This window comes from Hyperolius riggenbachi, chromosome 12 (genome assembly GCF_040937935.1).
Source record: "Hyperolius riggenbachi isolate aHypRig1 chromosome 12, aHypRig1.pri, whole genome shotgun sequence".
Lineage (NCBI taxonomy): Eukaryota > Metazoa > Chordata > Amphibia > Anura > Hyperoliidae > Hyperolius > Hyperolius riggenbachi.
The window spans coordinates 24,910,181-24,937,220 of NC_090657.1; the positions used below are offsets into that span (position 1 = coordinate 24,910,181).

The 27,040-nt window shown below is 44.6% G+C and overlaps 1 protein-coding gene across 11 annotated transcripts in view; it reads left to right on the forward strand.

Annotated features, from left to right (window-relative positions):
* Positions 1–27,040, forward strand: part of TANC2 (tetratricopeptide repeat, ankyrin repeat and coiled-coil containing 2) — an 897,702-nt gene that overhangs the window by 827,369 nt on the left and 43,293 nt on the right. For all 11 annotated transcript variants that reach the window (XM_068263005.1, XM_068263006.1, XM_068263004.1 and 8 more), the window contains 8 exons: positions 861–1,468; positions 6,568–6,676; positions 14,328–14,450; positions 19,545–19,781; positions 22,936–23,121; positions 25,961–26,054; positions 26,212–26,345; positions 26,426–26,549. In XM_068263005.1, coding sequence (XP_068119106.1) covers positions 861–1,468; positions 6,568–6,676; positions 14,328–14,450; positions 19,545–19,781; positions 22,936–23,121; positions 25,961–26,054; positions 26,212–26,345; positions 26,426–26,549 — 1,615 coding nt within the window. The remainder of the gene's footprint in view (positions 1–860; positions 1,469–6,567; positions 6,677–14,327; positions 14,451–19,544; positions 19,782–22,935; positions 23,122–25,960; positions 26,055–26,211; positions 26,346–26,425; positions 26,550–27,040) is intronic.

The following is a 27,040-nucleotide window of genomic DNA, read 5'->3' on the forward strand; positions in this document are numbered from 1 at the left end:
TATCGCTTGCCTTATTATCTCCAGCATGATCTTAGTGAATTGAGGCCTATGTAGGTAAGATCTCATACTATATGGAGGTGTTAAAATTGGCCAATCAAAGGTGTGTAGGCTTAAAGCAAACTTGTGAGGTTTGCTTATGATCAATTTAGATCCTTCCCTTGGAAGGGGAAGCCTCTAGATCCTACTGAGGAGCCCCCACTCAAGCTCCGCCAGAAAAAGCTAAGACCAATTGAGTCTGTGCTACTTGCGTAAGCATTTCACGCTTGCACAGTATCATTAAACCGATCAGGCTCGGCTTTTCCTGCTGAAACCTGATGGGGATCTGTGTTACTGCACACGTGCAAGCCGGCGACAAGGGCTTGTCCATAGTTTTCGGCTTGACCCAGCAGACGAACAATGAGGAGCAGGATGGGGTCATTCCCTCTACCTAGGCAAGTACCCAAATCGTGCACTTTTTTTCCCCTACATGTTTCATTTAAGGGCAAGTACACATATCCAATTTAGATTGGTCATCAGTGTTCAATATTTGTGGCCCTCATACTACGTAAATGTAGTAACACTGACCAATCAAAATTGGATGTGTATGCATTCCAAGTCTAGCCACAATTAACTCTTGATTTCCCCCTTCAAATATAGTTCAAGGACTTCTTCATTGTCTAATATCACACAAACATATAACTGTCGTCACCCGCAACTGATTTTCTTGCATTACTGTATTTAGATACATCGAGTCATCCAGTATTGCATGCTAGAATCAGCAGAGGCGGGATTTGGTGACTGCATGACTTTATGATGGGTCAGATGAATTATAGCACCAGTCTTTAAACCTTCCATTTACACGTTTTCCTATTCTGTAACAGGAAATCACCAAAATGCTTCCCTTCCATCGAATATTCCTGGACCGACTAGAAGAAAATGAGGCCATAGATCAGGACTTACAGGCTTACATACTGCAACGCATTCACAGCAGTTCAGAAATCCAGAACAACATCTCACTCAACGGAAAAATGGATAACACCACATTTGGAAAACTAAGTTCCCACCTAAAGACTCTAAGCCAGGGATCCTATTTGTACCTGAAGCTTACGTTCGACCTCATAGAAAAGGGCTACCTGGTACTCAAGAGCTCCAGTTACAAGGTGGTTCCGGTGTCGCTGTCCGAGGTCTACCTCTTGCAGTGTAACATGAGGTTCCCAACGCAGTCGTCCTTTGAAAGAGCTCTTCCTCTTCTCAATGTTGCTGTGGCCTCCCTCCATCCATTAACGGATGAGAACATCTTTCAGGCTATTAATGCAGGGAGTGTGGATGGAGGTCTGGAATGGGAAGATTTTCAACAACGTATGGAGAACCTTTCCATGTTCCTCATTAAAAGAAGGGACTTGACTCGAATGTTTGTACATCCTTCCTTCAGGGAATGGTTAATTTGGAGAGAGGATGGAGAGAAAACCAAGTTTCTGTGCGATCCAAGGTGAGAGTCTTAACATTGCCTGTACTTCAGGCTTTGTATGTACCGTATAGCACTATTCAGCAGAGGTTTTGCGTGCACAGATTATTGTGTACTAGATAGACATTAGTAATCAGTTATAAGCCATTTTACCAACATTAATTACAGACTAAAGTAAAAGTTCATTATATGAAAAGGTTAATTTTTTTATATTATAATTAACCTCCCTGGCGGTACGCAGTTTTAGAGGCTGCGTCCGCGGGACTCGGGAGGATTTTTTTTAAAATAAAAGTTTAGTTATATGCCTAAACTAGCACTTGGCTAGCTAATTATGTCCCCCAAGCCCCCCGGCACCCAGCTAAACCCCCTGATCGCGGCCAGTAATATTTACCCCTCCGCGAACCCGCAAGAGCCGCAGCTTCACGATCCAGCTTCACTCGTCACTATGGCGACAATCGGACATGACGTAATGCGCAATCCCGATCCTCCCCATAGTGAAGCATGGGGCTAATTTGGGAGGCTGCGCCATCGCAGGATCCCTGGGGGGTACGTATTACAGCGTCGATCGGTGGGGATTGGAGGGACTTGGGGGGACATAATTAGCTAGCAAAGTGCTAGCTGAAGCCTATTGCACAACTTTTTTTTTTAAATCCTCCCGGAGCCATGTGATCCCCTGCGGCAGCTAGCCCGACCCTAGGTCGGGCTTACCGCCAGGGAGGTTAAATAACAGTAGTGACTTTGATGGATATTATAGTTTTTGCGACATGCTTTCGTATATGTCCTTTCTTACAGGAAGGTTGTTGTTCAGAAAACTAAAATACTAATTTGAGGTTTTGAAGCAATCCTGTATGGGCAGTTCTTACAAAACACCTGAACTGAGAGGGATATAGTGGCTGCCATATCTATTTCCTTTTACACAATACCAGTTGCCTGGCTGTCCTGCTGATCTCTTTGGCTGCAGTAGTGTCTGAACGCGTGATAGAAGCATGTGGCTAATCTAGTCAGGCTTCAGTCACAAACATCTGATCAACATACTTGTTCAGGGTCTATGGCTAAAGGTGGCAATACACTGGTCGATTTGCCATCAGATCGACCAACAGATAAATCCCTCTGTGATCGAATCTGATTAAAGAGGGATCGTATGCCTTTACTGCAAACAGATTGTGAATCGATTTCAGCATGAAACTGATCACAATCTGTGGAGCTGCCGCTGACCTCCCGCCACCTATACATTACCTGCTTTAGCCGGCGGGAGTCCCCCCGGTCACCGCTGCTCCTTCTCCGCTGGGTTCCAGCTGGCTTCACTTCTTTCTGTCTGGGGAAGTTTAAACAGTAGAGGGCGCTCTACTGTTTAAACTTCCTGTTCGGGACAGGAAGTAAGTGAAGCCAGCCGGAACCCAGCGGAGAAGGGACAGAGGGGATACGTGCCGGCGGATCAGGTAATGTATTGCCGCTAGCATCGGTCGTCGGACATTCGAACACCGATATCGACGCACGGACCGATCGACTGGAACGGTTGATTTCACAGTGATCGAATCTGCTGTTTATCGGCAGGAAAATCGTTAGGTGTATGGGCCCCTTAAAGGACTTCCGAGGCCAAAATTAAGAAAATCACACTGTACCTTTTTATTAGCAGAATCCACGGAGGACGTCCTGCCCGTCCTCCGCTCCGTTCCGCCATCAATGCAGGTCTTTCCGTTCCCCTATGGCTTGGCCCGACCCCACCGAACGGGTCGCATTGATTCCACCTCTAAGATGGCCGCCTCCATGCTCCGCGGCTGCGCAGTACGCTTTGCACTTGGGGAGCATGCCGGGACCTAATACGCGGCAGGAGGCGGGCAATAGGCTGCGCAGTCGCGCTAGCGGCAAAGTGTACTGCGCGGCCGCGGAGCATGGAGGCAGCCATCTTAGAGGTGGAATCGATGCGACCCGGTCGGTGGAGGGCCAAGCCAAAGGGGAACGGAAAGACCTGCATTGATGGTGGAACGGAGCGGAGGACGGGCAGGTCGTCCTCCGTGGATTCTGCTAATAAAAAGGTACAGTGTGATTTTCTTAATTTTGGCCTCGGAAGTCCTTTAAAGGTATTATGCTAGGTACACACCATACAATTTTCTGTCAGATTTACCTGCCACATCGATCATTTCCAACATGTCCGATCTGAATCTCGATTGGTTTTTTTAATAGTTTTTTCAATTGATTTTCATAGACTGAATGAAAATCATTTGAAAAAATTATTAAAAACTATCGAAAAATTGTTTGAAATTCAGATTGGACATATTGGAAATAATCGATCTGACAGGTAAATCTGCCAGAAAATTGCCTGGTGTGTACCTAGCATTAGAAACAGAGGCTCAGCAGGACAGTAAAGCACACTCTGTATTCTGTACCCATTAGTGTTTTGTCGCCAAAAATATGAAAGATTTTGCCTGACAGGTTTCTGGTCACCTGCATAGAAACGCGTGTGGCTAACCCAGTCAGACTTCAGTCACAAACATCTGATCAGCATGCTTGTTCAGGGTCTATGGTTGGGAGTGTTCAAAACGAAGGCTCACCAGGCCAGCATGGCACTCTACATAGTTTACAAGGAAATACATATGTCCGCTCCCCTATCCCTCTCAGTTCAGATGTACCTTAACATAATACTGCTACTGGACTGAGTGTATTCCATCAGCTACCTGAAAAATATGCTTAAAATGACTGCTAGAGCTTAAATTTAAGAAAATATACCGTAGTCTTTATATACTAGTGAGATTTTAAAACATCAACCAGATTTATAATTCTGTTTGTGCTCTTATTGTGGATATTTTCCTGCATATCCTGTCATAGCAACAGAGGGTGTGGTACCAATGGAGTCCGAGGACCTTCCAAAGGAGACAAGGACACCAGGATTCACAACCCCCTGATAGTGTAGCACGTTGAGGGTATGGGACACTCAACAGCAGTATGTGCAGAATACCCACAAGGATAGGTCGGAAGACCGGCAACCACAGTGTAACGGAGGGTGAGGAAAGCCCGTCCTCCGTCAGGTTCTTTAGTCTTCGTCAATGTAGGTTGCTCTCCAGGAAGAGAAAAAGGGGTGTAAGGGTTCCAAAGAACAAACATACACGGCCAACACCCCGAGCAGAGGGGGCTGGTGTGGGATATTACTGGGAGGGAGGAGGCGCCCCAAGATGTGATGTGTGGAATGGATAATGTAAGCTGGATAAAACATACATAAATAGGCTTACCTCTAAAAAAAGAAGGTAGCCCAAAAAAAGTAATACATTTTTTAATAGAAGCCAGACACTTGAATGATAATGTGCTTCGCGGATCGCAGTCCGCTTCGTCAGATCAAATAACAAAAGTGTCTCAATACTAGCGATTTGCAAGCAGGGAGCGCCTCTACCTTAGCAGGCATTTCCTGCTTGCAAATTGCTAGTATTGAGACACTTTTTGGGCTACCCCCTTCTTTTAGAAGTAAGCCTATTTATGTATGTTTTATCCAGCTTACATTATTCATTCCGCACATCACATCTTGGGGCGCCTTCTCCCTCCCAGTAATGTCTTAGCAATAGCCAGGGGTTACCTGTGAGCCCAGAATGTTACAGGGAGTGTAGTGTGAGCAGTCTCACCTGTCAGTGACAAAGGCTCTAACCAGTGGCATAACTACAGTTCACCCCCTCCCCCAATGTTTCCTTACCTCCTCTTGGTGTCCCTTAAGCTACGTACACATGGGGGACAAAAGTGGCTAGTCGCTAGCGCACAGGGGACGCGCACGACAGCCCGGCCCGTGCGACGGCTGTCTACACGTCTCTGCCCAAAGGCAGAGACGCGGCGGAAGCTGTCGCCGAAGGTTCCTCCCCCCCCCCCCCCCCCCCGCCGGAAGCTCCTTACATTGTGTATGGAGTTGCAGTTGCTAGTCCGCATACACACGGTGGACTAGCGACAGTTGTGTCGAAGTTGCGGCGACAGCTGTTGCCGGTGATAGATGCAAGTCAATCGCCCGTCGACAGCTCGACTAGCGACGGTTCGTGGCGCGTGCGTTGTACACACGGGGGACTTGTGTCTGCAACACGCTCGTGCCACGTGGTTGCGGCTACAGTTGTAACCCGTGTGTTACGTACCATTACGGCCTTGGGCCCATCTCACAAGAGTCCTAAAACAAGTTTGGCCATCGTTTAGCCACAAAAACACCTGCTCTGAAGTATCCCCCACATTGGAAGAAGGGAAGTAGTAGTTGGGGGGGGGGGGGGCACAGCTCTGGTCTCCCCTGTGATCGCAGGGGCTGCTCACCTCTAGTTACGCCCCTGGCTCCAACCTTTTTATTTTATTGCTTTCTGTACTGCTGCGGTCCTCGGTTTAAAGGTAAAAGGAAATTGAGCTTCCCCAAAAGTGTCTCAGGCAGTTTCTCCAATCTGTCAAAAACAAAAATTAAGTTTTGGCTGAAGTACTTTAAATCTCTAAGTGAAGTCCTGAAAAATGGAGCGTGAAAATGTGCTTGCCTTTTTATAGCTGTGGCTCCATTGACATACAGTAATTGGAAAATAAGCCATAATATACAGCCATTTATGACAAAGTGCTCAGATGAGGGATTGTCCATCTTCATTAGCAGAGATTGCCCCTCCCCTCTATACACTGTCATCCACGCAGCCATTGTTTCCCTCTGATTTCCACCCCCAGCCATTCTATAGGTTTTCCTCATTAAGATACATACTGTTAAGCTGCAGAAAGTATAGTTGGGGTAAATATATGTTTTCAAACCAAATGTAGGGATGTTGAGTTGCAGTGCTAGTTTGCTAGAATGTTTAATTTCTTTAAGTCTCACCCATAGTTGTTAATGGTTGCTTATGTCTCTACGCATTGCCTTCTGTCTCATACATTTGACAAACTTTGGCCTCCATTCAGGAAATAAATGCAGTACAGCTGTATAAATCGCTCTATATCTCTGTGGCTGTACGTCCAGCACTTTGCAGCTATCCCCGTATTTGTGGAAAAGCTGGGTAGTGTAGTGAATGGAGGATTGAAGTGGAGATCTCACTGTCGTATATTCGTGCTATGTGGCGTTAATGGCCATCCCATCAGTGCTTTCAGCCTCTCCATGGAGACTCCTGCTGAGCTGCTGATAACCTGTGTGTTTTCCCCAGGAGCGGACATATCCTGCTGGCTTTCTGGTTCTCTCGTCAGGAGGGGAAGCTGAACCGACAGCAGACTATAGAGCTTGGACACCACATACTGAAAGCACATATCTTCAAGGTATGGAATACATGGCAGCTTGTCACCACCACGGTGGACATTTGGGCTGCGTTCTTTGTCTCTATCGCTTCACATCAGTTTCTGTTGAGTCTGTGTTCACTTGATATAACATTTAACTTTTATGCAATGGTAAAAGATTTGCCATCAAGTCTCTGGTGGAGATTTATTAGCAAAAGTGGGTGCTAATCCTGCACAAACCAGCTGACACTTGTGTAACAACTAGTGGGGTTTTTAGCTAATGTCACCCATAACAAGGAGTGCTTGATAAGTGCGGCAAGGATATGCTGATCAAGGAGGGAGTAACCGCTGCAATAGCAATCAGGCAAAACAAAAAATATATCTTTGGTGTTCTTCCAAGGTGTGTAAGGTCTGGCTCAGGAGGAGAACTGAACCAGCCACCTGCGGCAGCCCGGCGTCTTGTTTCAAATGCTTTTCTGAAAGCTTGCAGAAAAGCATTTATCGTCTTTCGGCGGCAGTTCCCGATGTGTAGCCTTTTTCATCCTTGCATGGGGACACGAAAGCATGACGGTCGATCCTGCAACAAGCTGTTGCTTCCAGATTCGGCTTAGTGCCGGGCAGATGGCAGAAAATATCAGGATCAAAACTCTGCTTTTGCACAAACGCCGGATAGCGATCGTCCATTCATCTGAGTGACAAGACAAGACAAATAACATTTATATCGCGCTTTTCTCCTGGCGGACTCAAAGCGCCAGAGCTGCAGCCACTAGGACGCGCTCTATAGGCAGTAGCAGTGTTAGGAAGACTTGCTTAAGGTCTCCTACTGAGTAGGTGCTGTCTTACTGAACAGGCAGAGCCGAGATTCGAACCCTGGTCTCCTGTGTCAGAGGCAGAGCCCTTAACCATTACACTATGCAGCCACTATGAGTGGACAGCCTTAAATGACGAGCGCCAAGACTGTTGTTTAATGTCACAGTACCGTCCGTGTGAACCAGCCCTTTAAGGAGTTATCAGGCAAAAAAAAAGGGTTTCACTTACCTGGGGCTTCTACAATCCCCATGCAGCCATCCTGTGCCCTCGTAGTCACTCACTGCTGCTCCAGTCCAGCTGGCAGCTAGTTTCTTTAGCCGCATTGCGTACCTTTTTACGCATAACACATACATTTTACTGCGGTGGTTACTCCCTCCATGAGCAGCATATCCTTGCCGCACTTATCAAGCACTCCTTGTTATGGGTGATATTAGCTAAAAACATTTTTACGCATTGAACCACCAACGCGTAAAAATGTACGCATTGAACCACTAACGCGTAAAAATGTATGTGTTAATGTTCCTGCACCAGCGGGAATGCCTAAAAATGTACGCAATGCGGCCTGCCAAAAACTAAACGAGCTGGCGGCGGGGGACTGGAGCAGCAGTGAGTAACTACGACAGCACAGGATGGCTGCATGGGGCTGGTAGAAGCCCCAGGTAAGGGAAACTTTTTTTTTTTGCCTGATAACTCCTTTAAAGCGGAATATAACCCTGCATTTCAACTTTGCTCTAAAACATTATTTACAGTATATTATTTGCAACCAGCATTTTTTTTTTACTAGACCAGCATTGGAAGGGTTACACAGGGCAAGTCCCTAGAGATTTCTGCAGACGCATCCGAAGTTGAGTTAGATACTTTTTGTTTACATACATGTATCTAAGTGTTTATTGTGACTCATCTCTCTCACTGAGGAGTTGGAGGACAGCCAAAGAGTGTGTAACATTTCTAAATATATACATATAACTAAATAGAATGTAACTATCTGAACGTCTGCACGGAACTTAAAACCTCTGTGTTTAACCCTTCCAATGCTGGTCTAGTAAAAAAAAAAATGCTTTTTGCATATAATATGCTGTAAATAATGTTTTAGAGCAAAGTTGAAATGCAGGGTTATATTCCGCTTTAAGGTGTCCTTTAATGGTACTGTATTTTCCTCTGGTGTGATCATTCAATCAGATTGGTGGGATTGTGAGTAATCAGTGGGTAATTATCGATTATACTTATAAACGCGTCAATTAGGGCTTTTTCTTTCTTCAGCTATAATTGTAAAATCTAAATTCCGATCAACAAAATTCTGTATTCCAATCGACCATAGAATTGTTTTATGTTGATTTTTTTTCCCACATACTGCGAAGTTTCCTGTACAATTCGATCCTAAATATCTAATTGAATGATTGCATCTGAGAAAAATATTGTACAGTTAATGGGCACCTTAAAGAGACTCTGTAACAAATTTTTCAGCCTTAGTTCTTCTATCCTATAAGTTCCTATGCCTGTTCTAATCTGCTCTGGCTTACTGCCGTTTTCCTAACTGCACTGTCTCTGTAATAAATCAATGTATCTTTCCTCTGTCCTGTTTGTCGGGCTAAGGCTTGATTGTGTGGAATGTGCAGGGCTGCTTGTGATTGGTAGAAGCGATACACACCCTCTGCAGGCCCCCTGCATACTCTGAATGACTCATACACTATGCTTAGCTGAGCCTATTAGAAGCTGGTTAGTTTGTTTGTAAACACTGCCTAAAACTGTTAATTACAAGCCAGGATTGCAGCAGAGAGTGGCAGAAACCGCACAGAGGGGCACAGGAGAAAATAATGAATAGAATGGTATGCTTTTTATTGTAAGAATATTAGAGTACAGATTCTCTTTAAAGGACTTACGAGGCGAAAATGCTAAAAAAAGTAAATTACCTGCCTCATCTTTTAGCGTGGATCAGGGGGGCTGGCCCTAGAGCTGCGCAGCCGCACTCGCGGCCAGGCAGACTGCGCAGCCGCGGCCAAAGGAAGCAGCCATATTGCGAGAGGCAGGAGAGCCCGACCCGGGCCATGGGGTCGGCAGCTGGCCCGGGGGGCTAATGAGCGGGGGGACCCGGCGGATCGGCACGGAGGGCGCGGACGGCGTCCTCCGTGCCATAAAAGATGAGGCAGGTAATTTACTTTTTTTTTAGCATTTTCGCCTCGTGAGTCCTTTAAAGGGAACCTGAAGCGAGTAAAATTATTTTAAATGAACACATGACGTAGCTGCAAATGAATATTACATACCAACCTCACCGTCAGTTCCTCTGAGACTCACCACTACAGACTTAACCACTTGAGGACCCACCCTTTACCCCCCCTTAAGGACCAGCGCTGTTTGTTTGGATCTGTGCTGGGTGGGCTCTGCAGCCCCCAGCACAGATCCGCGGCCACACAGAGCGATCAGATCGCCCCCCTTTTTTCCCCCCTATGGGGATGATGTGCAGGGGGGGTCTGATCGCTCCTACTTGCAGGCATTTTGCGGGGGGGGCACCTCAAAGCCCCCCTCCGCGGCGACATTCTCCCCCCTCCCTCTCCTACCTTCTCCCCCGGGAGATCTGGCCTGCACAGGACGCTATCCGTCCTGTGCAGCCAGTGACAGGACGTCCCCTGTCACATGGCGGCGATCCCCGGCCGCTGATTGGCCGGGGATCGCCGATCTGCCTTACGGTGCTGCTGCGCAGCAGCGCCGTACAAATGTAAACAAAGCGGATTATTTCCGCTTGTGTTTACATTTAGCTTGCGAGCCGCCATCGGCGGCCCGCAGGCTATTCACGGAGCCCCCCGCCGTGATTTGACAGGAAGCAGCCGCTCGCACGAGCGGCTGCTTCCTGATTAATCAGCCTGCAGCTGGCGACGCAGTACTGCGTCGCTGGTCCTGCAGCTGCCACTTTGCCGACGCACGGTATAAGCGTGCGGTCGGCAAGTGGTTAAAGTGATCCCTTCCAGTTCTAACAATATTTTGTCAGAATTGAAATTTACCAGTTGCTGTCAGTTATATATCAGCAGCTGTCAGTTACAACTGAATGTGCAAGGTAATGTCCATGTTTCCCTATGGCTCAAGTGGGTTATGGCCATATTTAATATGGAGGACGGAGAATTCCATTGATCACGGACAAATGGGATGCAGGAGAGGAGAAAGAGATTGAGGGGCAGACTACACAGGAGGTAAGTATGACCTGTGTATGGTTATTTTGACTTTTTATTTTCAGTTCAGGTTCTCTTTAAAGGACACCCGAGGTGAAAATAAACTTATGAAATAAACAATTGTATGCATCTTCCTTCTCCTAAAAATTACTTTTTAAGATATTCCTCAATTTTATTTTATGTTTAAATCTACTTTTTGAGTTTTAACTGTTTTATTGTTTTTGCTCAATCATTCATTGAAGTATGCCAGAGCTAAAATCTATGAACTATTGACCCTTTTCTGCTCTCAGAAGCCATTTTCTGCTGGGAAAGTGTTATATAGTTGCCATTTCTTATCAGTGAGGGTCACACTGTAGTCACTTCCTGTCTGAGTCAGGACTGAGTCAGCCACTTACATACCTGATATTTAACTCTTTCAGGTAGAGAAAGAAAAAGGAAAACCGCATAGTTATTAGTGTGCTAGGCACTGTACATACCCATATCTATCCCATCATGTCACATGACACCTCAGTAAAGGTTGACACCTCTGCCTATATCAGACTTCCACTCAAAATATTGTTTTGGCTGATGGAATTCCATTTTCTATTTGAGGCTTTTTGTGAACTCCCCTTGCCGTGGAATTTTTTGTGGCAAGTAATGAAGGTTTGCCCTTTACTCTGTAGGTCCATTTTATTTACACTTGTGCTGGTTAAAAATAGTTGAGGTCTCCATAGCAACCAATTCCCATATTTTATTTTTTTTGAGTAGAGAATAAAAAGAAACAGATTTTGCCGGGACATGTTCTTGATGTTCCTGTGACCCGTAGGGAGAGGCGTTCTCCTGTTTGTTGCATCACGGAGGCATAAGTATTCATGCATAATCAACATACATATGAATATTTCAAAGTGAAACCAGCCAATAGAAAATTGGAAAAAAAAAATATTTTGCTATAATTTTGTGCTAGAATTACAAAAAAAACTGAATAAAATTATAGACATAGCAGAGTAGTGACTGTATTGTCACTGGAAAGACATACAGTGCAAAAATATACGCTATATTATTATTTAATATTTATATATTGCTGTAATCTGCTGCATCGCTGTACATAGTATATATAGTCTTGTCACTGACTGTGCTCAGAGGAGCTTACAATCTAGTCCCTACCATAGTCAGAGCACCCAGAGAAAAAGTCCATACAGACACCGGGAGAACATACAAACTCTGTGCAAATAGTGCCCTGGCTGGGATTTGAAACAGGACCCGGCTCTGCAAGGCGATAGTGCTGTCCACTACTCCACCGTGCTGCCCTATACATGTCTGCAGTGGGCATACACCTCCCATTTATGGCTGGTTACCACACATTAACCATCCGTCCTGATTTATTATAGACCACTAAGATGATATCATCCTATAAACATCTCCTTCCTCCAGAATTAGTCGTGTTCACTCGACCACTGAGAGTAAACTTGATCAGGATTGGGAACCATCCTCACCTGAACTGGTGGTGGTTGTAGTGGTGGAACAGTGGTGCTGGTGCACTGAGCAATATAAAACAATGCACAGCAGTGGGATTGATTAGTTCTATTGATTTTTGTATTGAATACTGATGGGAATGAAGGTTAACGTGTGGTGCATCAATCACTTCCCACCTGATCTGTGTTTTGACTTGGGAGTGATTGATTGTGAGTGGGAAGAGCTCATTATCAGACCAGCTTTATTCTTTTGAATATGCACAAGATGGGAACTGCTATAAAGTTATCAGTAGCATTTATACATTATTAAGTACTTTGATTTCATTCTGAGGGACAGTTGGGAATCACCATATATGCTTAAATATGTGGACCCCAATATTTGACCCTCTTAAAATGAATCCGAGATAAACTTTTACTCATTGCATAATTGTGTTCCTTTCATATAGTTTATAGGGCATTCCTCAAGCCAAATACTTTTTTTGTTTTGTTTTAATTCTCTAATTCCCTATAAACTAAACAAGCCTCGGCCACAGCTCCTTTTGTGCCTTGGCCCTGTAGCAAGGGCTTATGGGAGCTCAGTCTGGGCAGGAGGAGGTTACTAGCCATTGATTTCAGAGGCAGAGGGGAGGAGGAGAGGGGACTGAATTTACACACAGGCAAGCTGATAGCATCTCCAGCCCTCAGCCTGTGACAATGTGACAAACAGAACATGTCTGCCCTCATTGTATCACAGGAGTAAATAGTCATAAAATTTTGTATGCTGTGTAAACTATCTAAACTTAAGATAAGATATATATAGTCAAGTTACTTGTTATAGTTAGTTTTTCATCTCAGATCTGCTTTAAGCTGGAATTTTTTAATTACGCAAATATAAATCTATTTGGTAAATTCTGCACGATTGCACAGCCTAAATAACCCTCCTGAGAGATTCTCTCCACAGGCAGAGGAGACCAGTTGTGAAAAGTGGAGAAAAGCAAACTGACACAACAAAGTACATGTTGTCCATATCATTTACAATTACAAATTCCTGGAGCTGGCTGCTATGCACCAGCGCTATCCTCTGTGATAAAATAGGATGTGTAACCTCCCGCCCATGTGTAATCCCCCACCCCCATGTGTAATCCCCCCCCCCCCCCCACACACACACACACACACACACACACACACATGCAGCTTGAAGCTGTAACCTACTCTGATCCCCATCCCACCCAATACAATCTAAAAGGTGGCCATTTCTCAGTGTGTCCCCCCCCCCCCCCCCAGTGATACAATGCAGAGCCTGCAGCTGGACCATTCTCACTCCCAGGTACAGTGTCCTCTCCCTTACACAACTGCCTACATTAGCACACTTCTGACTCCCAATGCCCCCATAGTTACACTATGCAGACCAGCATGAGTGAGGGAGAGGAGATGGCGGGCTCTGCATTGTATCACAGGGAGGGGAGGAGACGGTGAGAAGTGGGCCCCTCCCTGTTAGATGGTGGTGGGTGGAAAGGAGGGCAGAGTTGGTCACAGTTTCGGGCTGAGAAGAGGTGGAGAGAGAGAGGTGGCCCCTCCTTCCTTCCTGGCTATAAGTGAAGAGATTTTGGACTTACTCAAGAAAAAGGCAACCCATACACATTTACACGGTGAGGTTGTCCTAAATTTCTCAACTTATAGCAGAGTACAGCAAGACCCCCGGTATTCGGCATTGGAGGAGATCACCTGATTCAGGATACATGTGCTTGCCAGTTGCTTGAGCAACCATCCAAACAAGCACAGACCTCAAAATGCCCCAAACCCCCCTCGTGCATCATAAATCACTTATCTGAGGATTGTGGCGGCATCTTCTACCCATCCTTTTGCTCCTAGCAGCTTTCCAGTGCCCTCTGTGTATGGCCCCAGCATGGCACCTGACCCACGTTGGGTCATGTGACATGCTGGGAGCCGGACATGGAGGATGGCAGAAAGCCGCTAGGAGCCACAGGAAAAGTAGAAGACGCCGCCCGGAGGCTCAGTGAGTATTATGCCCTGAACACCCCCCACCCTTCCCTTCAAAAAAACCAAAGCACTTGCGCCCGTTATCCTTTCAGACATGCCGGTTAGTTGACTTACGGTTGCTTAAGTTCTGAATAACAGGGACTTTGCTGTATATAAGATATGTAATGGTAGATTTCTGCAGGTTATAAATATTACTTTAATTCCCTTTGTTAATAGTTTTTTGCATCTTTGGTTGTGGATTTGAACTTCCTACAAACATTGCAACATGCTGACTTAGACTTACATTTACAGGGTCTCAGCAAGAAGGTTGGCGTATCTTCATCCATCCTGCAAGCACTGTGGATGTCCTACAGCACAGATGGTCTCTCAATGGCTCTCGCATCCCTTAGAAATCTCTACACTCCCAACATCAAGGTGAGCCCGAGCCCTGCATGCATGAGGTTACGTACTAATATATTATGCGTTTATATAGCGCTGACATATTCTGCAGCACTTTACAGAGTACAAAGTCATATCATGATTACTTTTTAAGCATAGCTGTATTTGGAAGATGTGCAAGAGAGTGTAAGCCTTTGCCTTTAAACAGAAATATATATGCTTTGCAAATAAATCGTAAATGTCTCTTTAAATCCATAACACGTTCCCCTACCTGCCTCAGCTAGTCATTTAGCTGCACATCGCTAACGAAATCCAGGCATCCTAAGTGCTCACAGATCCGGCAACACCCTCATGGAATACAAAGGGAAGGTGAAGCAGTCAGTATTACACATAGGTAGCATGTCCTTTGCCCAGTCATTTTAAAGAAAAATCTCATTAAGCTTCTCATGCACTTTTTCTAAGAAAGAACGCCTAATTGCACAGCGTGCAGTATATCTAAGGCTTGGAAAACGTAATCTGAAGTCCCAGGGACGTAGATATTAGTCTATTGTCTCCACGCACTCCTGCTTGCTCCCATGCGCTTTCTCGCTGCTGATCGTTAGAGGGGAAATAATGAATGGGAACATAGTTCCCATTCATTAATCTAAGTTCCCTTGTCAATAATCGGTGGCATCAATGAAATGCCTGCGGTCATTGTAATTACGGAAGTAACACGTTCACGCATTACTTCCTGTTAGCATACCAATAGTATGTACAAGAAAGTAATGTGCAAGGACATCTTGTGGCCAAATAGTAAAATTACACCAGCATACTTTTTTTTTTTTAAATAAAAAGACCTACACTTTAAAATTAACCCCTTACCTCCCGTAGTTACGAGAAAAAAACACTTGCATAAAAAAATATATTTTAAAAAAAGTGTTACCTTAGGGACTAAACTTGTTTAATATGTATATCAAGAGGGTATATTATTGTTGGTTTTAAAAAACGTGCTTTTAATTAGAGATGGACAAAAAACTTAAATGCACCTTTATTTCCGAACAAAGTATTGGCGCCATACATTGTACTACGGAAATCATTTAAACGTTGCAGTAACCCAGGACAAATGAGCAAATACAATGTGTGGGTTTTATCCACAGTAGGACATTTTATTTTAAAACTATAATGGCCAAGAACTGAGAAATAATAATTTATTTTTTTTATTATTCCCATTGAAATGAATTTAGAATAAAATCATTTTAAGCATAATGTACCACCCAAAGAAAGCCTAATTGGTGGCGGGGAAAAAAATTAGATCATTTCGTTGTGATAAGTAGTGATTAAGTTATTGGCAAATGAAAGGGAGGAGCGCTGAAAGGTGAAAATTGCTCTGGTCCTTAATGGGAAAAAACCCTCAGTGGTCAACTAGTTAATATCGCTGTGTTGAAATTCTGTTTGTATAAACAATAACCGTGTGAGTAACCAGATTGGGAACTTTAATAAGGAGTGATGTCACTTAAATTTGTGCTCGCTTAAAGCTTTTTTCCACGGCAAATCCGGATTTGGAGCAGTTTAAAAACGTGATTCACTGCATGCGTTCCGAAAAACGAATGATGGGGATTGTAGTCCATCTCATTTTCTAGACTTTATGGAAGCACCAGGTAAGTATAAATATGCCCAAATAGCTGATCTCAGGTTCACTTTAACAGGGTTTCTTGCCTTTTCATCTGAACACTTGTTCAGTCTCCACTCCCAATAAGAATAAACAACGCCTTCATCTGCTAAATGGTACCTATGCCTATGTTTAAACATTTACACCTAGTACTAAAAGGAGGACACTGGCTTAAAAGTTTAATAGAGAAGCTTTAGCTGTTTTAGTTTAAGCTGAAATTTGACTGGTGTAAAATCTGATCTTCTACATATACCAGGGCTGTGGAGTCGGTACAAAAATCTTCCGACTCAAACTCTGACTCCTCAGTTTATGAAACCACCAAATCCGGGTACGCAAAATGGCTCTGACTCCGACTCCTTAGGGCCCATTTCCACTATCGCGAATCCGCATGCATTATCCGCATGTGGATTCGCATAGCCAATACAAGTGGATGGCCCTGTTTCCACTTGTCAGTAATCCTGAGCGATTTTCTGTACGGGAGATATCTGCCAGAATTCGCACCCTGCACACCGCTATGCGAATCACCTCTTATGTATTTAATAGGGAAATCGCATGCGGTTTTGGCATGCGTATTTTACCGCAATTTCGCATAGAAACTAATGTTAAATCACACAGGCAGTGACATGGTTAAAATCACATAAATACTAAACTGCGAAATCGCATGCGAAATAGCGGTTAAATACGCATGCGGAATCGCACCCGCATGCGATTTCGTCAGCGGGGAATCTGCAGCGATACCGCACAACTGGAATTGGGCCCTTAGTCTAATATTTAAAGTGAACCTCCGGACTAAAAATCGAGTCATCAGCACTAAAAAGGCTTGGTGTTTCTTAAACAGTTTTACAGCATCAGAACTTTGTTTCTCTTATACAAGCCTTATTTTTAGCTGCACAGAAGAAAACTGCCCGGGCTTTTTTCCCCTGATGCTTTGCAAAGCATGATGGGATTTCTGATGTTGTTCTCGTTCTGCTGTTTTGGTGCAATTTTTTTTTTTTTACATTTTTGAATTTGACATTTGAAGCCTAGTGTGTGCAGCTGGGAGGGGTAATCAGGACACAGGACAGTTGTAACTGTCTCCTGCTCCTTGTCACCTCCTTTCAACCAAAAAGATGGCTGCCCCCATGACAAAGATGGCTGCCCCCATGAATCACAAACATCTGCCTGTTCTTTTAAAACGGGGTGGGTAAGAGATTATATTACCTATCTATTCTAATTAACATAACTAATGTACCTTAATGACAGTATGTTTGTTTAGGCTGAAGTTCCCCTTTAACAGGGCTGTGGATTTTGTACAAAATCATCCAACTACGACTCCTCAGTTTATGAAATCACCAACTCCGACTCTGGGTACCCAAAATTGCTCCAACTCCGACTCCACAGCCCTGACATATACTATAATGGCTTTTTATTGTAAAGGGAAGTAAAATACTGCTTATATTCTGAGATGTTTGCCTGGGGTTTAATCCTTTTTTTTAACACCAAACTGGGAGATAATTAGCATTTTAATCCAATGCTTACTTTTCCCTAATTATGCATATGAAACGAACACATATTTGTATGGTTTTATTAAAGACAGAAACCCTTTTTGTCAAGACAAATTCTGTCAGCTTCCATAAAGAATTAAGTTTTATTATTGCTTGAACACTGCAACACTGGGGCGTTTGGCAACTGTTGCACGGGCTCTGAGAATCGTAAATGCAAACAATACTGCAGAAAAACCGCATGTGTTTGCATTTCGTGTTTGTGCTTTTCATGTGTTTTCATGTTTGCATTTTACGTTTGTGCTTTTTACTGAATTTCATGTAGCAACCCATTTATCGTAAATCGTAAATAATGATTGAGAAGTAGCTAGGTAGTATTGTTGTATTTTCTATTTATAGTACTGTGGGTTCAATATTGTCAAAGGTTTTTTGTTTCTTTCAGTTTTTTTTTATATTGTGGTTTCTCTTTAATGAATAGATTTGCTTTGCCACAAGTGGATTAAATGTAAACATAATGTAATCTTCTTGGATAACAATGCTCTTCTTGGACTTATGCTGGGAATACACGGTTCGTTTTTGCCTTCGTTTAAACCTTCGTTTCGATTGTGCCTTTTGTCCTTTTCGATCCCGAAATAATCGGTCATACGGTTAATATCACCACCCACGGTTTCGTTTTTTTTTCGATTCTGATGGTTTCGTTTTTCCAATGATCGAAGGCTGCAAAGAAACGAAACGAAAATCCCTTTTTACAGGGACGGACTAGCATAAACGAATATATAATTGATCTGAACAGCCATCAAGCCTACCAATGGCTCGATTAGATGGATAAAGAGAGATAATATCAAACATGTTCGATCACTAGTCGTTCGTTTTTGGGGTCTATTAATCGAAACTATAATGAGATTATGACTATTTTCACATACGTTTTCAACACTCGATTCGTTTACCGAACGAATCGAAGGTTTAAACGAAGGCAAAAACGAACCGTGTATTCCCAGCATTAGTCACTTTTTAATCTAGCACTCGCAAGCATGTTCCAAATAGCCACTTTTCTGGTCTTTGTGTATGGTGCTGTTAAAGGGAAGGGCCAAGCAAAATAAAAAAAAGAGTATCACTAACCTGGGGCTTCTACCAGCCCCATGCAGCCATCCTGTGCCCTCGTAGTCACTCACTGCTGCTCCATTCCCCCGCTGGCAGCTTGCCGACCTTGCAGGTCGGCGGGCCGCATTGCGTAGATTTTTACGCATTCCCACTAGTGCAGGAACATTAACACACACATTTTTACGCATTACTGGTTCAATGTGTACAAATTTACGCATTGAACCAGTAACACGTAAAATGTATGTGTTAATGTTCCTGCACTAGTGGGAATGCGTAAAAATGTATGCAATGCGGCCCGTCGACCTCCGAGGTCGGCAAGCTGCCAGCGGGGGACTGGAGCAGCAGTGAGTGGCTACGAGGGCACAGGATGGCTGCATCGGGCTGGTAGTAGCCCCAGGTAAGTGAAACACATTTTTTTATTTTGCTTGGACATTCCCTTTAAGGCTGTGTTTCCTCAACGATATTATATTTAACATGTGTTTTTGTACTTGCAAATTTTCATGCTTATTTATGCAAACTTGAAAGCAAATTTTTCACATGCATCTAGCGTGTTGGCAATCATTACATGGGAAACAGATGCGTTATCTGAAAGAATGCCTCATACCGTCAGCTTTTCCTTGCACATATTCGCATGCAGAAATGTGCAGATTGTGGAAACTAGCCCATTGACTATCTTTTTACTGCATTATAATTTTTATGTGAAAAAAACACTCACATCTTCATGGTGTAAAAACAGCCTAAGCCTGCTGCTGTGTTTTAGTTGTGTTTACCTGGTGAAGCTGTCTGTAGGTGCTTTAGTGTTTGCCTAGACATATGTAGCATGACCTGCCTGGGTGGGATTGGGAGCTCATGTTTCCTCGTGTCCCTCATTTTTTTTTCTTTTCCTTCCTCACTGTTTAGGTGAGTCGGCTTCTAATCACGGGTGGAGCCAATGTAAATTACCGCACTGAGGTGCTGAACAATGCCCCCATCCTGTGTGTTCAGGCCCATCTGGGATACACTGAGATGGTTGCTCTGCTGCTGGAGTTTTTTGTAAATGTGGATGCCAGTTCTGAGAGTGGAATGACCCCTCTGGCCTATGCTGCAGCCTCGGGACATCTGACCATTGCCATGCTGCTGTGTAAGAGGAAAGCCAAGGTGAGTGTCACCCGATCTGGCACTCTGCAACTGAAATGATTTCATTACAGATCCTGGTGAAAACCTTGTTATGTGTCGGCTTCTAGACACTGACCTTAATTTAAAGTGTAACTTCAGTCAATGAGATCTGTATCACCCTTTGCTATGTTGGGTTTTTAGCTTTGCTATGTTGGGTTTTTAACTGTAATAGGTACAGGTAGTCCCCGACTTATGAACGCCTGACTTACGAATGACCCGCCGATACGAACAGCATGGATTGTGTGTTTCCATGGGAACAAGCCCAAAACATTTTTAGTAGTTTTTGAGAAAATCGATTTTAAAAAATTCAAAGAAAAATGGCTTTTAAACTTGTATAAGCAGGGTACAGAGGGCAGTGGTGACACAGAGAGGGGGACACTGGAGGCCCAGGAGGGCACAGAGGAGGTACAATGTTCCGACTTAAGAACGGATTCAGTTTAAGAACGAACCTACAGTCCCTATCTCGTTCGTTAACCGGGGACTACCTGTAATAGGTATCTGTAGTGATATCCCGCTCTGAGCGCTAGTCAGAAGGCAAGATATCACTACAGATCCTGCACTTTTGTCATGACTTGAGGAAGCAGCTATAGGCTGTACAATGCGTTGCCGTTATTGTGTAGTATTTGAATTAACAGTCTGAAACTTAAATTCAGTGAATATTTATTGAAGTTAAGCCCATCCTTGATTCCTTATCATCTTTTTGTTTAGTTTTTTTTTTTATTATTTGATGCTATTTTTTGGGATGCCTCCCAGTGTTCTCTGTTTCACCCCCTGTGGGGCGCTTTAGATTTTCTGTTTTGTACATAAGGTTCTTTTTCTGTGGAGCCGCGACCGTTACAAACACCAAGGCCGAGTGGGGACGGATATTTCCCCATATGTTATCTAAAATGGTTGCTTAGCTAAGCAGCCCCCTCTGGTGAGTAGAACACCTCCTGTGAGTTGTGTCTCCACACCTAATCAGTGCCGTACTACACCTAGATTGGGCTCCCGGGGTTCTTGTGGTTTTCTTCTGTTTTTGACACTAGCTATTTTTGAACAGAGGAACTGTTTAGGTATTTATGTGAAAAGTAGCTGAGACTATAAGCATAAGTATATGTAGACCGTATTGCACGGCAGTGCAAATTAATTGCAAAGCCTTAAAGGCCAGCTGCAGGCCCAACTATATTAAGAGTTCACTAAATGGATGTACTGGACTCGCCTTATTAATAAAAAAGAAAAAGGAAAGATAAAACATAACTTACACATTAGCTTCCCTGTAGTAGTGGTCACATAGTCCTGGCCATTGCACCCAAGCTTTAGTTATGGTAGGCTATCCTCTTTGTGAAGAAAGTGGCACAACAGTGTATGCCCTTCCTCTAAGAAAGAGAGCAGAGTGAACATGTGACACCCCCCCCCCCTCCTTTTCAGGGGACCTAAAGGGTAACTCAAGTTCTAGTTGTAGAAGGAAGAGAGCCTTAAAGCACACCTGAACTGAGGGGTATGGAGGCTGACATATTTATTTCCTCTTAAAGTGAGCCAGAGACGAAGCACCCTCATGTATTTTACCATAAATATCAGTGGGAACATTAGAGAAAACCTCTACCCTGCTTCTCTGCTTCATCCTTCACTGCTCAGCCTCCTTGTTAACAGCCCTGATAAAATCACTCACTGAGCATTCAGTCTGGCTTTGCTCAGGAATCATTATAGCTGAGTCATTATAGCAGAGAAATTTGCACACCTCAGATGAAGCTTGGCAACCGCTCTGCGAAACGGTGGTAAGGACCGTGCACCCTCTGGCGCCCACACTAGCCACCTCCCATGCACCCAGGTACAGCAATGACGTTATTGTGATGTCCATGTTTTTTGATGTCCAGCATCTCACATGCAACTGCACTTTATATGCTGTTTTTGTCACAGTATGTCCTTTTGCAATGCTGCACTAATAAACTATAGTGCCAGACATTCCCTGCTTCTCCAAAAAATGTTTGCATACCTACTGCTTGCTGTCTTGAGCACATAGTTTTACTGGGTGCATTTACTTTTTATGCCAGTCATCCACAGCTGTTCCCGAGTGCCTGCCAGCTCTCCCACTATCATTATAGCAGAGCCAGAAGGGGGCAGGCTTGGGCTTGAAAAGACATCAGAGAAGACAGACTCAGCTATAATGATTCCTGAACAACGCCAGACTGAATGCTCAGTCGGGGATTTTATCAGGGCTGATAACAAGCAGGCTGAGCAGTGAAGGATGAAGCAGAGAAGCAGGGTAGAGGTTTTCTCTAATGTTCCCACTGATATTTATGGTAAAATACATGAGGGTGCTTCGTCTCTGGTTCACTTTAAATAATGCAAATTATATGGCAGTCCTGCTGGTTTCTTTGGCTGCAGTAGTGTCTGAATCACAAACCTGAAACAAGCATGCAGTCAGAGCACCTGATCTGCATGCTTGTTCAGGGTCTATGGCTAAAAGAGGCAGAGAGGATCATCAGGACAGCCAGGCAATTTGTATTATTTAAAAGGAAATGAATATGGCAGCCTCCATACCCCTCATTTCAGGTGTGCTTTAGTAATTGTGCTCACAGTTGAGTTCAGAGAACAAGAAACCAACCCCTGTAAGCAGCAGTGCCTGTTTGCTAATTTATAGTAGCGGCTATCATGGTATAAAGGTCCATTTTTATTTCGATGTTTCTGTGCCATTGAAGTGTTGCCACGCAGTTTGTGCAGCGATACCTGTCCCCTGACTGTAATGAAGCAGAGCATTTAATTGAGTGTTGCCAGGAGTTAATTAGATGGTGTGTTTTATGTTAGCGTGGCAGTATTTAGTTATATGTATGCCGTGCACACAAGCGCTCTGCTGTAGGCAGGGCCACGGGGGTGAGTTAGAGGGGCTGCACACAGCGCAGACATTCTGTTCTCTCCCCCGCATAACCTGCTGCCTGGGAACATGCCCAAGCCTGCAGGTTATTCACTTGACAGTTGACTGACTGCCAGACAACATGACAACAAAGAAAAACGCAGTGAGAAAAAGCATAGAATTTGATAACTGACTGCTGTGTGTTCTCTGATCCCTGTCTTCATTAAAAAAAAATGCTTCATTACTATTTTTGTTCCTTTACTTCCTCTCTCATCTTTCTGCGTTTGCGTTCCTCTGTGTTCGCAGGTGGATCTCTTGGATAAAAACGGGCAGTGTGCGCTGGTCCATGCTGCTCTGCGAGGCCACCTAGAGGTAGTGAAGTACCTTATCCAGTGCGACTGGACTATTGCTGGACAGCAGCCAGGAGTCCTGAAGAAGAGTCAAGCCATCCAGCAGGCCCTGATTGCAGCTGCCAGCATGGGATACTCAGAGGTAAGAGCATTGCCCTCTAGTGTTAGGGAAGGGCCGGGGGGGGGGGGGGGGTCCTTCTGGGTTCATATTGGTGGATAACATTATTAGAAGCTAAAACTCCTCACTAAGCTGCTTTGGTGATTGTTAAAGTGAATTAACATTACTTATTGTCTGCTGATTTAGCACCCCCTGGAGTACTTCAAACATTAAAATAATAATCGGGTCTGAGCAAGACTGGTCCTGCTGTTTGCTCAAGCTGACTCTTGTAGAAGATTTACTCCTGCAGTCAACACACACCAAAACTTATGATGCTACTTATCACTTCAATAGCTTCACAGTCTAGAACTAGATTTTTACACCCAAACACACGCACACACACCCCGATACACACACACACACACACACACACCCCGATGCACACTCACACACACACCCCGATGCACACACACACACCCCGGTACACACACACACACAGGTGTACACACACACACACACACAGGTGTACACACACACACACACACAGGTGTACACACACACACACACAGGTGTACACACACACATACGTGTACACACACACACACACACATACGTGTACACACACACACGTGTACACACACACACGTGTACACACACACGTGTACACACACACACACAGGTGTGTACACACACACACAGGTGTACGCACACAGTTGTACGCGCACACGCACACAGTTGTACGCACACAGGTGTACGCGCACACGCACACAGGTGTACGCGCACACACAGGTGTACGCACACACACACACACACACACGTGTACACACACACACACACACACGTGTATACACACACACACACACACACACACACGTGTATACACACACACACACACACACACGTGTATACACACACACACACACACACACACAGGTGTACACACACACACACACACAGGTGTGTACACACACACACACAGAGGTGTACACACACACACACAAAGGTGTGTACACACACACAGGTGTACACACACAGATAGAAACCACTGGAGAAAACCGCTCACACCACCTCAGGACAGTGCAGGACCAGGACAGGCCAATCCAAAGGAACATAGACAGAAGAGTGTCCGCACGATGTCCTATGAATCAGGTTCCTTTATTATGTACGTATCCAAACTATATGATGTGTGAGCTCGTTTGGATACGTCCATAATAAAGGAACCTGATTCATAGGACATTGTGCGGACACTCTTCTGTCTATGTACACACACACACACACACACACACACACACACACACACACACACACACACACACACACACACACACACACACACACACACACACACACGTACGCACACACACGTACACACACACACGTACACACACACACACACACACACACACACACATGTACACACATGTACACACACACACACACACACACACACACACACACACACACACACACGTGTACACACACACACACAGGTGTACACACACACAGGTGTACACACACACACACAGGTGTACACACACGGACACACAGTTAAGACTCTTGCAGGCATATGGTCCAGTGCATGACTAGACCGTTCTGCCACACAGGATTCTAATTATCAATAGAATAATGTGGGATAGAACACAGTCCTTAAATCATACAGAATCAGCTTCCTGGGAGGATAGAAGCTGGGTAAGGAACAGACCTATTCCACTCACAAGCTGAAGCCAGTTCAGCGTTAAAAAAAAGTAGACAAATTGGCTGTACTGTATCAACAGGATCTTTCACAGACAGAAACTTCAAGGAAGGAAGGATCGGTGCTTGAACATGATAGCAGTCCTTCTGTGTGATAATTCTGTAGACTATACTTCTAGACTTTGGATTTCTCAGTACACAACCTTAACTGAAAATAATCACAATGCCTGGGGCCAGTTCAAGCGCTAATGGTGCCCCAGGGCAAAGGTAACCTGGGCCTCCCTTTCCCCCTGCAAATTCAGCCCACAGGGCCCCTGAGCCGTGCTCCAGAGGCCCCTGGAAGATTTGTGGCAGCAAACTTGTCCTGCTGCACTGCTCCATTGGTGCCCCCCCCAACCTTATCCCTGCTGCCTGCCTCATCTCAGTGACCTGACCTATGTTATGTATGATGACTTGCAAAGGGTTATGGATAAGAGGCAGTCAGTGGAGACATGAAGCATGCTGGGACAGGTGAATTGCAATACTTCCAAAATGGTGCAGGGGGGCCTGGCAGCACCCTGGGGCAACAGGGGCCCCTTAATGGTAGTGCTGGCACTGACAGTGCCGGATTATTAACTAATTTAGGAATTTGTGAAAAAATTCTGTACAGTAAGGTACATTTACACAGAATGAAAGTTGAACCTGCCTCCAACTGTTGGAGTGGGTCCGAGTCATACTTTTTGGCCGTTACCCTCTCCTTCACTGAGCTGTTCCCATTGAAAATAACATGATGAATAAAAATGCTTATTGTTTACAATATTACTTTATCAATTATTTACTCATTGTCTGTCCATTGTAAAATCATTCCTCTCCTGATTTACATTCTGAAATGTATCCCTGATGGGTGACCTCTTTAGTTGTGCCAAGTGAGAATGTTTTTTTACTGAGCGTTCTATGCACAGAGGGAGATTCTGTTTACCAGGCTGTTATTTCCCACAATGCACTGAATTTCACAGGCAGCTCTGACATCACTCTGTGGGAGGGGTTTCACCACAATTTCAGCCATACAGATGTCCCTGATGCACTATTTGAGAAAAGGTGAAGATTTCTTGTGGGAAAGAGGGCATCAGCCACTGATAGGAATGAAGTTCAGTCCTGGGGTAGAGTTCCTCTTTAATTTCTGACCATTAGGTATATGTGTCATTGTTTTCAGATTGTCTCTTACCTTCTGGACCTCCCAGAAAAGGATGAGGAGGAGGAACAGAGAGCTCAGATCAACAGCTTTGATGGACTGTGGGGAGAGACAGGTAAGTACTGCAGAAAGAACAGTCTTGACTACTTTTCTGTCACTCTGATATCATTTCACTGTAATGGACGTACCTCATGGTTTCCTACCTTCTATCTTCTCTTCTTCACCTTTTTTTCTACATTATTGTTTTAAATTGTCATGACCTCTTGTTACAGCTCTTACTGCTGCTGCGGGCCGTGGAAAGCTTGAGGTCTGCAGACTACTCCTGGAACAGGGGGCTGCGGTATCTCAGCCTAACCGGAGAGGCGTTGTTCCAATATTTAGTGCTGTCCGACAGGGACACTGGCAGGTAACTTTACTGATGGTCAGATTGTCATCTAGCCACAAACACACGATAAAGACATAACTAATGAACTTCTGATTTTACAGATTGTGGACTTGCTGCTTACACATGGCGCTGATGTTAACATGGCAGACAAGCAGGGTCGCACTCCGTTAATGACAGCTGCTTCAGAAGGACATGTAGCCACTGTGGAGTTTCTGCTGGCACAAGGTTTGTAAAGTCCTCTACCTTTATTATAGCTGTACTATAACCGTCTTTCTTCTGACCTTTCCATGCCTAGTAGGAGCTGAAGTAAGCCTGCCACTTTATGTAGAAAAGGCAAGATGTGCAGTACTTGGCAACTAGTGCCCAGGTACTGATAGGTGACTAATCTGTCCAACCACCTTCTGCTTTTGTTCTGCACCCTCTGCTTTGAAGCTGTGTACACTTACTGGATTAAACTCTGCCAATAAGGGACACTTAAGGCCCATACACACGTCGGATTTTAGCGAACGACCCGTCGTTTGAACGTTCCGTCGTTCGGACGTTTCCGCGTCAAATCCGACGTGTGTACAGACTATCGTTCGGGTGATAAGACTGGTTACCAGCGATCCGCCCGGCGGATCGCTGGTAACCAGTCTTATCACCCGAACGATAGTCTTTACACACGTCGGATTTGACGCGGAAACGTCCGAACGAGGGAACGTTCAAAAGACGGGTCG